This window comes from Limulus polyphemus, unplaced genomic scaffold, assembly GCF_000517525.1.
Source record: "Limulus polyphemus unplaced genomic scaffold, Limulus_polyphemus-2.1.2 Scaffold22, whole genome shotgun sequence".
Classification (NCBI taxonomy): domain Eukaryota; kingdom Metazoa; phylum Arthropoda; class Merostomata; order Xiphosura; family Limulidae; genus Limulus; species Limulus polyphemus.
The window spans coordinates 553493-565704 of record NW_013665632.1 but is presented as its reverse complement, the minus strand read 5'-3'; the positions used below and the strand labels follow the sequence as shown (position 1 = coordinate 565704).

Genomic DNA, 12212 nt, shown 5'->3' with positions numbered 1-12212 from the left:
TATCGGTACTTTCAACTTGAGGAGACTAATCTCAGTTTAGTTTTCGTTGATTCGGTATATCGGTACTTTCAACTTGAGGAGACTAATCTCAGTTTAGTTTTCTTTGATTCGGTATATCGGTACTTTCAACTTGAGGAGACTAATCTCAGTTTAGTTTTCTTTGATTCGGTATATCGGTACTTTCAACTTGAAGAGACTAATCTCAGTTTAGTTTTCCTTGATTCAATATATCGGTACTTTTAACTTGAAGAAACTAATCTCAGTTTAGTTTTCCTTGATTCAGTATATCGGTACTTTCAACTGGATGAGACTAATTTCAGTTTAGTTTTCCTTGAATCAGTATATCAGTACTTTCAACTGGATGAGACTAATCTCAGTTTAGTTTTCGTTGATTCAGTATATTGGTACTTTCAATTTGATGAGACTAATCTCAGTTTAGTTTTCCTTGATTCAGTATATTGGTACTTTCAAGTTGAATGACACCTTATCTGGCACATGGATTAAACGATTAGGTCAGAAATCCCTAATATTCAGGCATAGCCACCTCTATTTTGAAATTACTCACCAGAGGAAGGGCAACTAGGCAGCAACACCCGCCACCTATTACGGGGCTACTCTTAACTCAATAGCCAGACTGACCACCAAAACTACAACGTAGCTTGAACATTTGACCTTAATTCTGCAACCTGTCGTGGTCACCACTGGGTCACGTCCGGTCCTTTCCTTTGACAATATATATAAATAAGTAGAATAAATAGAGGTAATCTATTTTAATTATCATAATACATTTAGTGGTCAAGTGTTAATTCTTAAGATCAAAGGTTATTTTAGTTTTATTCCAGACATATATATATATTTAAATATATTGTGATATACGTCACTTCACTGTACAATAGGAGTGTGAATAAAAACCTAGTAAAATAATTATGCTATATAACTAAACTTAGGAACGAACAATGAAACATCATATGAATATTTTCTTTCGAGGGTAGTGAAAAATTGCGATTTAAATTCAGCAAATATATTTCACAAAGAAAAGTGTACGAAGTAAAAGTTCGTAAGCCATGTTGCAATCGTTTTGAAAAATGTTTTCTATGCAATTTTGCATGCGCTAGTCTTTTATTTATTCTGTAGAAATCAAGTGCGAAATTTTTAACATTGATCCAAAGGGAACTTCTATTAATAAACAATAGCAGTAGCATACATCTGCACGTTCTGTGCAACGATTCATACACAAGAAATATATTATAATACCAGTTTAACGATGAATATTATTTATGATTTTAACGTTCTAGTATATAATTCATAAGTGCACCAGACCGTACTTCAGAGTCTGAATAAGGGTTATTTTAGTTACAAAGTAAACAAGTTAGACTCTACAAATAGTTCAAATATATGCTACTTATCATCAGAAAGTCAGGAAGTTATTAATCTACTCAATCTAGATTAAAGAGTGGGTTATTCAACAAATAAGTACGCTGTAAATATTTACCACTTATTTCCCCGAAAGGGGGATGAAGGCCACCTGGAAGAGTCACTTGCTTTAATCTTTCGCACCACTATACAGTAGTGTGTTGTCAGTCAGTCAGTAGACACTAAAATGGCGTCACATAATCGACGTTTAACGTTGCCATTTGTACTATCGTAACGCCAGTAAAGCGTGCATATGCCATGAATCACGAGAAGAATTATGCACTCTGTAGGCTACAAGATAGCATGACATATGAACTTCTGACCAAGAAATAAAAATATTTATTACTCTTAATTTTGGTTGTATTTAACCCTTAAAACAGAACACTTTCGGGGACCCTGCGGAAGTACATCTGGTATATTATGTCTAGTAATTAGTAAGTCTTCAAGTTACTAATCTATTCAATAAATATTAAGTAGCTGATCAATCAACTGGAACATATGTTGTGAATGTTGATCATTTAGTTACTAGGTCGGTCACCTGTTTATAAAACTAAATTATATTTTAAAAGGATAAGAACTTTAATCAATTTTAATCATAGTATTTTTCAACCCCAATCTTTCGTCTACGACTTTAGAAATGTACGAAAGAAATAATCACATCTTAACTGAAATATATATATTTTTCCATCAATACGTCAACTATATCTTAACTGAAGTAAACATGTATATCAATTAATACGTCAACTATGTCTTAACTGAAGTAAACATGTATATCAATTAATATGTCAACTATGTCTTAACTGAAGTAAACATGTATATCAATTAATATGTCAACTATGTCTTAACCGAAATATACATGTATATCAATTAACTTCCCACTGGCCCGACATGGCCAGGTGGTTAGGGGACTCGACTCGCAATCTGCGGGTCGCGGGTTCGAATCCCCGTCCCACCAAACATGCTCGCTCTTTCAGCCGTGGGGGCGTTATAACGTGACGGTCAATCCCACTATTCGTTGGTAAAAGAGTAGCCCAACAGTTGGCGGTGGGTGGTGATGACTAGCTGCCTTCCCTCTAGTCTTACACTGCTAAATTAGGGACGGCTAGCGCAGATAGCCCTCGTGTAGCTTTGGGCAAAATTCAAAAACAAACAAACAAAACTTCCCAACTACGACTTAACTGAAGTAAACATGTATATCAAGTAACATGTCAATCACGTCTTAATTGAAGTAAACATGTATATATATTAATTAACATGTCAACTACATTTGAACTGAATTAAACATATGTATTGATTAATATATCGTTTCAATGAATTACACAAGCCCGCGATGGTTTTATTGTCTTGATATTTTCACACGTTCTACAGTAAATCCTGTACGCTGAATCCGAGAATGATATCCATTCTTCTCCATCACGTACAGATTTTTCACAAAACGTCATAACGCAATACATAAAAGAAAGACCACAACACGTAGTTTTGAAACTAGAAGGTGTAGATTTCACAAAAAAAAAAATCAGGATGAATGAGAATGCATATTCGTTTGACATCAATATTCTTCCATTCTCTTCAGTTTGTTTGTATTTTTTAACAAACATAATAATACAAAATGGTCATTGTGGTAAACAAAATAATAATTTGATCTAAGTAAAAGTTTTTTCTTCCCGATTTGTAAAAAATCCTTACATGATGGAGAAAATGAATATTATTTTCGAAATCTGTGAAGTTGAATTATGGAAAGTCCTTTATTAAAAACCAAAACAACTTTTATGAAGTTTAAATTCGCAGGCCTGTGTTATCGATACGTACTTAGCTTATCCAAAGGCCCCCAATGGCACAGCGGTATGTCTGCGGACTTACCACGCTAGAAACCGGGTTTCGATACCCGTGGTGGGCAGAGCACAGATAGTCCATTGTGTAGCTTTGTGCATAAATTCAAATAAACAAAACAAACTTATCCAAAGACCCTTTATTTCAAAGACCGTTCGCTGAGTTGGATAAATGTAATCAGGCTAAATAGAAGCGCTCCAAGTGGTAGGTTTGATAACCGTTGTACTGTTACTGTTGAGTGCCGTATGAAGAACCGCTACTTTTAAATCTATAGTAGATGTACTACTGCAGGGTCGCAGAAAATGTTCTGTTTCAAGAAAAACCAAAATTAAAAGTAACAAATGTTTATATTACTTGCTTTTGAAGTTCATATGTCATGATGTGTTGTAGCCTACAGAGTGCATAATTCTTCTCGTGATTCATGGCATGCGCACGTTTTACTGACGTCACGACAGTACAAAGTGCAACTTTAAACGTCTCTTATGTGACGTTATTTTAGTGTCTACTGACTGACTGACAGAGGACATACTACTGTATTGAGGTGTGAGTGGTTAAAACAAGCTGCCCCTAAGGAAACCTTTGGCTCCCTTTCGGGGAAATAATAGGATCGCTCATTACATGAACCAAAGTTAACACAGTGAAAAACACCAGTTCCAGTTTTCCTCTATGTAGTCAAGAAACATACTAATTATCGATTGTAATAATTTTTGGTCGATTTAAATCATGAATATTAGTTTATAATTTAATTTTAACGTCGTTAAATGTTCGTTATCAAAAGATCCAAGTAATATAACTTTCATAGTAGCCGTCCCTGTTGTTCTACTCAGTGTACTAGCATTACTGGCGTTTCCCGTTCGTGAGGTGTTTAGAAAATCTAGCCATATATAGGGTAGAAAAATATCTCAAATATGTTTTCATCCCAGCCACTCTCTATACGAAGGTTTGGTTTTACAGTGAAGTTTTCTAATTCTAAACCCTATTCTGGTAAGAAACGGAAACGTAAAATTTTGAAGTTGAATTATTTGCAAAGTCTACTGTACACAGTCGTTGTAAGCACTGAAACCTATTCTCTGTTCTACTATGCAGTTAATTCTGGGTATCACCATTTTCTCCATTGAATTACTTGTTTGCATTCAGAAGGTTTAATGGTGCACTTTATGACTGACAAACATGCTAACATGTATTTCTGTTTTATAAACTTCAGTAAAAAATTCCATCTAATATGGAATAATATGAAAGATATTTTTCGTATGCTGCACACAATATCAAGATCATCAACATTCTATTCTTCTATAATATTCAATTGCCATGATGTTACAAGGATTCCTAATACGTCTCACAAAATTCTTCGAACATTTACTATTAAATGTGGCCACTTAAATGAACTGAGGCTCATTAAATATTTGATTATTTCACACGTCAATAGGAACTCGCATCAAAAAAGAATAGCAAAAACTTTGCTAATTGTAAACTCCCGAACATGTCATAAAGTAAGATTAAATAGGTAGCTTGGTAAGTGCTGCCAAAAAGCCACCAGATGGCGTGGCTCAAATTCCATTACTCTTGTCGAGATGGAGCTTGTTTGTTTTTAGTGGAAAGCTACACAATCGACTATCTGCGCTTTCCCCACCACAGTTAATCAAACCCCGGATTTTAGCGTTATACGTCCGTTAACTTACCGCTGACCAACTTGGAAACGTAGATATATATAGAATGGGCGGTCTCAGCGATACGAAACGCAACTTTGTAGAGGCGAAGTAAAGAGTGTTTAGTAAAATGAAGAAACAAGCCTTTTGTTTACCTAATGGCCATGTACGTTTTCCCATTGGAGTCCACTTTTACATAAACATTATCTTCTGTTGTTTTTACCATCTCACTGTCTTTTTCATTCAAGAAGAAGAGGGTCGGAGTCCAAATAAGGTTTCGCAATGTTGACAACCCTACGACACTCTTTCCTCTCATTGGGTCAAACTTTAATCTCTCATCTTGCCACCAGTGTCGCAGGGTCAGGTGGATCTCAAAAGTCTGAAACAGAAGAAACTCTAATTAGTTTTTTGTTGAAAACAATAAAATTATTATTTATCTATATTTTCTAAAATTCCGTAGCTTTCCTTTAAATATTTCTTCTTTCTCGTTCAAGTGCAAAGCTGCACAGTGCACTTTCTCCGTTGATGTGTTTGTTCTTTGTTAAACACAAGCTATAAAATGGGCTATCGTTGCTTTGCCCACCGTGAATATTGAAATATGATTCTAGCGTAATAAGCCCTTGGCACCACTGAGCCGCTGGGAAATCGCAAAAATCGAATTTTGAATTTAAGCGTTATACGTAGTCAAGCTTCTGCTAAAGCAATAATTTTTCTCCAGCAAATGAAAATGTCACACAGATTACAGTAATCATTTATGTGTTTAAAATATGAGAAAGGCGCGACTAATTTTCCAATAAACCATAAAAACTTATAAAAACAATTATAACTAAAAAGTTATTTTTTTAAAGATTAAAAATAATATACCTGAATATTGTTATTTAAGTGATAATTGGTTGATAGAGTTAAGACATCAGATACGCGAATACTTAAGTCTATACACAACCATCATAGATCGCGATACCAATCATATTTTTTTGATGAATAATGGCTCCATATTGATTCTAATTGATAACTGCGTGAGATGAGTGGATCTCAAAGTGTGATCGACCCAGTGGTCCGTGGCCTGGTCCAAAATGCTTTTGTTTCTTTTGTTTGTTCAGTTAAGCACAAAGCTACACAATGGGCTATCTCTGATCTGCCCACCACGTGTATCGAAACCCGGTTTATAGCGTCCAAAATACAACTAACATACAACGCTACGGCCGAGAGATCAGAGTGATTGGGTACGACCGGTAGGTGGTGTGGGAGATCTTTCGCCCTGTCGAATTAGTCCGAGGGAGAAAAAAATTGAGAACTACTGAATTAGATTACAACTTTGAATTTTTTAATTCAGTGTATACCTTTGTACCTTAATATACTTTAATTATTATGGTGTGATCAAGCATACAAGTTTGATAAGTAGTTCATTACACTTATTGGGAAATAAATCGATGGCGATATGTATATAACGGAAATGTTATTGTAATATCACGTGATCAGTATATAACGGAAATGTTATTATAATATCACGTGATCAGTATATAATAGAAATGTTATTGTAATATCACGTGATCAGTATATAACGGAAATGTTATTGTAATATCACGTGATCAGTATATAACGGAAATGTTATTGTAATATCACGTGATCAGTATATAATGTAAATGTTATTGTAATATCACGTGATCAGTATATAATGGAAATGTTATTGTAATATTACGTGATCAATATATATATATATATATAATAGAAATGTTATTATAATATCACGTGATCAGTATATAATAGAAATGTTATTGTAATATTACGTGATCAGTATATAATGGAAATGTTATTGTAATATTACGTGATCAATAACATAGATATAATCGATTGTGTTTACTTCACATGTTTACCTTGATAAAAATGACTTACCATGTTGGCATGGGCGCCTCGCTGGTATTTACTTTAACCTCAACTAAAAAATTCTAGCATACATTCTTTATTGTAAAAGGTCTACATTATTTCCATAAGAACTCCTGGTCAACTATATAACTTACAAAACATTTCATACAAATTTAAATATATTGTCTTAAGCCAGCGTCACTAAGCAGCTTATAGCCGGCTCTAGTTTTGAATTGATAAACCAGAGAGAAGGCAACTGCCAACGGCACCCAATGCAAAATCTTATGGTACTCTTGTCTGATCGAATATGGAATCTGAATTAAAAATTCATTGGCCCATGAGTAGCGCCCAATGTTAAAAAACTGACATTTTAAAAAACCATCTAAAAATGGGACTGTTCCCAGCCTCTAAATTACAATAAGATCCTAACTAACTTACTGTACAGGGTTAAAAAAAATAGGAACGGATGATACTGGAAACAGTCTCATACAAACATGCTTCGACGTATTTTACTGCGTCATCCGTTTTTGTTGTTTTGTTTTTACCCTGTACAGTAAGTTATTTGTGTTTTATTGTAATTTTAAGACTGAGAACAGTCTCATTTTTAGAACTGTCTAAAAAATAATCGTTGTTTTATAAAATGTGAATTTCTTAACATGGAATTTTAAGGCCACTCTTATAGCGAACACGTGGCTCCAAAGTGTGGAACACAGTTTTTGAGGCAACGGGACGCAAGCTGTGATTCGTTGTATTTACACAGTGAGCATGTAGTTCATGCATTAATCATGAAATACAACAACAAATTATTACAAGTCAGAATAAGTGTCATCTAAATATGTGAACAACCGCAAGAATAGCATAAGAAAGTCACACTGTAGCAAGAAAAATAAGAATTTTTTTTTCTCGCCAATCATTCTTTTTACCTGTTTGTTTTGAATTTCACACAAAGCTACATGAGGGCTATCTGCGCTAGCCGTCCCAAATGTAGCAGTGAAAGACTAGAGGGAAGGCAGCTAGTCATCACCACCTACCGCCGACTCTTGGGCTACTCTTTTACGAATGAATAGTGGGATTGACCGTCACTATATAACGCCCCCACGGCTGAAAGGGCGAGCATGTTTGGTGGGACGAGGATTCGAATCCGCGATCCTCAGATGGGGAGTCAAGCGCCCTAACCACCTGGCCATGCCGGCCCTCTTTTTACCTATAACAATTATAGAAAGTTCCTCCTAAAGTTCTTTCAGAGATAGTAAAGACTTCCTACGTTAAAGTCTGTCTGTCTGAAATTTTGTAATGGATCCCAAAACAAAGTTCAAAATGGTGTCTATTCCCACCTAGTAAACAAAAACAGGGGGCTAGTTTTATCCTCAAGTGAGTTGATTGTGTAAAATAAAGACAGGCAATTATATTTCTGTCACGTGATATTATAATCATCGCATATCTATTATAAAAAATATCACTTTTTTATCTTTTTTGATTAAAATAACGAATGATTACCTATAAATAATTGCGATATGAAATAAATATTAAGTAAGGTTTAATCTAAGGTCAATTGATTAACATAACAGCAAATGAATAAAAATGATATATCAGTACTATACTTTATTCGAAATGCATCTCAATGTGATCAAGAGTAGAAACAGTTATGACGTAATAATTCATTATTTTTACAAATAAGGAAATTTGGTATGAGCCCTCTGGTGGATAATTTGAAAACTCATCACTACACTCCCAAAGACTGATGTCATAATACCTTTGCGCTCTGCCTATCGTGGATATCGAAACTTGAATTTCAGAGTTGTAAGCTGTTAGACTTTTTACTCATGAGCCACCAGAGGGCGTCATATTACTTCCAACAACCATTCAGAGTGTACATGTCAAAGAGCGACGTAGTAACTATAAATATATCTATTTTTTTTCAGCATAATTTCTTTATTGAAAAGAAAATCTTTAAAACATCATTTTCCTCTACCGAAATTAGCTACTTCCCTACGTTCATTAATTACCTAGTGCACTATATGAGAAAAAAAAAATTCTAGACAAAACTTACTTCTTTAATAATACATCAAATCTCAAGGGTGACAGAATCGATCGGTGTGTGGCAAGTGCTGTTAGGTAAATTGCAAAATCGCACGTGATGTTTCCAAAAACACGCCTAATATATATGTGATGTCACAACACAAAACTATAAAATACATTAAACTCACTTACGTGGTTTGTAAAATAAGGTAATTTAACCATATATACGATAACTAATACTCCCATTTTCAACTTGTTCGATTAATAGATAATTTACTACTTTAATTTCGTACAGAAATAAACAAAAAAGAAGCCATAATTTGTTATTATTCAAAACCTAATTGATGAAGTTTTTATATTATATATGTGTACAAGGTAATATTCCAGTCATTTAGTATACAAAAAGCTAATAATAGAACAATTCATATCTTATAGAATTTATTGTCATTTCTCTGAATAAAATAAAAACATAATTATGTAAAAGTTGATCCGCTTGCTTAGTATATAATACAAAACTCGCCACCTGTTGGAATATATTTGTAACTACTTTAAAGGTTGTTACTAACAGAAAAGGGATCATCAACATGATAAAGACTAAATATGAACGCATATCTGAAACACACACACACACACTGAAATAAAAGTCTTACTCTGCTTCTGTAATATTATCAGTACGTTACTTTAGAATAAGACCTAGATTATGTCAGACTTTTTATACGTAAGCTACTCAGGAATAAGACCTGGATTATGTCAGACTTTGTGAATCACTTTCCTATATGTACATATATATATTACATATGAATAATACGTCTACATCTTGCAAAAAGTGTTATTGTAACAACCCTTCACTGGCTAACTTAGCAGTGAAACTGGCGTCACGCTTTGTTTACTTGAAGAGTGACGGAACCACTAATGCGTCATTTTATTTGTAAGGTACTATTGGCTTACTTAAATGTAAAATACTCTACAGGGAAATTAGCCACTCTTCTCATTTTTAGAAGTATTAAAGCAATAAAGAAGCAATGATAAAGCTTCAAGTACATTATTCCCATGAGGGTTTAATCATTCTCATATAAGTTTAAATCTTTATTGTATTTAGGGAGTCAATTCCGTAGCTACAAGTCATAAAGAAACTTTTAATATTCAATGATACTTTTTTCATGTGAGCAATATCGTTTAATAGCGTAACTGCTGGATATTACAAAATGGCCTCTATGAATCTCATGCACGCAAAGGCAGAGAACAGATACTGAACATGATCCTGCAGATTCTTGTAATTATGATTTTAGTGTACAGGTACAGTAAAAAACATCATATTATAAATAAAAGTCTGTTAGTTTATCAAAACACATTAGAAAATAGTAAATTTCAAAGTATTACTAGTTTTACAAAATCTACGTAATAGATACATGGCCAGTTTAAGGCTTATGTAATAGATTGATAAACTGTTTTTAAATACAAACGTATCTTAAACTAAACTTATCTGTTCGAAAAACAAGGGCTTTTATGTCAAACGTGCACTGACAACGGTGGTGGATACTTGGAACATTTGTAACGTTAGACTGACGCAATGATCATGTATAAAACAACTAAATTATGAAGAAAGGTTTACTTATAGTTTCATGTTCCTCTATTAAATAAATTGTTTATTTACTATTAACATAGGTTAAAAATAGCGGTTTATAACCTACAAGCACTCTAAAAGTGAATATTTAAATTGAAGAGTATAATAAGAAGAAACTATGAACCGAAATACTGAGCAATATGATACACGCTCTGAAGATATAAGTCAATATTTTATCTATATGCTTAATAGTTATGTCTAATAAACTCCAGTTAAAAATAATATACTGTTTGTTAGTTTAGTTGCAAAGCTGTAGAATGGCTTATTCAATCTCTGCCCATTGCAGGGTTCGATCCATTATAAGCACAGAGGTTTACCACTGAGATACGAGAAGTGGGATGTGGAGCGTCTGGTAAACATAAACCATGAGAGATAGTTCTATTCTTGTTTCAGATAACTTTTTGGATAACATTCTAACAATATCGGATTCTTATATTTAAATACCCACAACAGTGCGTAGGGTATTTACGCCCCCTGATGGCTCAGCAGTAAGTATAACACTAAAAATACGCGGAAGACAGAGCACAGATAGCCCATTGTTTAGTTTTGTGTTTAAAAATAAACAAGCTACTGACCATCATTGTGCCGTATGTTAATATGTAGCTTTGTAATTAAAACCAAATTATTTTTTGAAGCAAACAAACAAAGTACTGACCATCATTGTGCCTTATATCAATATGTAGCTGTGATTAAAACCCAATTAAAAACAAACGAACAAAGTACTGACCATCATTGTGCCGTATATTAATATGTAGTTATGATTAAAGCCAAATTAAAAACAAACGAACAAAGTACTGACCATCATTGTGCTGTATATTCTACATATTGATATACAGCACAATGATGGTCAGTACTTTGTTCGTTTGTTTTTAATTTGGTTTTAATCATAACTACATATTCTGTGATTAAAACCAAATTCAAATCAAACAAAGTACTGACCATCATTGTGCTGTATATCAATATGTAGTTATGATTAAAACCAAATTAAAAACAAACGAACAAAGTACTGACCATCATTGTGCTGTATATCAATATGTAGCTGTGATTAAAACCAAATTCAAATCAAACAAAGTACTGACCATCAGTGTGCTGTATATAGATATGTTTTAATTTCAAGTACTTTTATGTAACTAATAAGTTTGGGGTTTAAACGTAGTGGTTATTTCCATATTTCCTATTATATTTCTGTATATAAAACTAGTTCAACTTGAACTTCATATGTTGCATTCTATAAAATAAAATGAACAAAATTCTAAATGTATCGGATTGATATACTTCAAACAAAAATATAAACTTGAATATTGTATCTTTGAAATCTGGTTTTCTACTCTAATGAATTATAAAGTAGATAACAAATCAAACAAATTTTCTCCGTTTGACATAAGCATTTACGTTGAATTTTATATTAACATTAACTTTCGATCATAGCCAGTTACCTACTTAAAGTGAAAGTCAAAATCAACCTGGTAATGAGTATAACTGATTAATTATACCCATCTTGTATCTACACTTATAGAGATTACAAGGCAGTGTTTCCTCTGTTGGGTACCCTCACTTTTAACGATATTTTAGGCAACATACAATAAATAACTCGGTCAGTAGGTCAGACTATTTTAGGAAGCAATGTTTAATTAGATTAATTTTTAGCCTTAAGAAATGATTCACATGTGCCATTCATTACTGTATTCACGTTTTATTTCAAAAGTCGCTAAAGGAATTCACATGTGCCATTCATTACTGTATTCACGTTTTATTTCAAAAGTCGCTAAAGGAATTCACATGTGCCATTCATTACTGTATTCACGTTTTATTTCAAA

The 12212-nt window shown here is 33.4% G+C and overlaps 1 protein-coding gene across 1 annotated transcript in view; it reads right to left on the bottom strand.

Moving 5' to 3' along the window:
• LOC106458341 (glutamate-gated chloride channel-like) overlaps positions 1-12212 on the bottom strand; it is an 80730-nt gene that overhangs the window by 15661 nt on the left and 52857 nt on the right. Inside the window, exon 4 of the mRNA XM_022384895.1 lies at positions 5045-5268. Within this exon, the coding sequence (XP_022240603.1) occupies positions 5045-5268 (224 nt within the window). The remainder of the gene's footprint in view (positions 1-5044; positions 5269-12212) is intronic.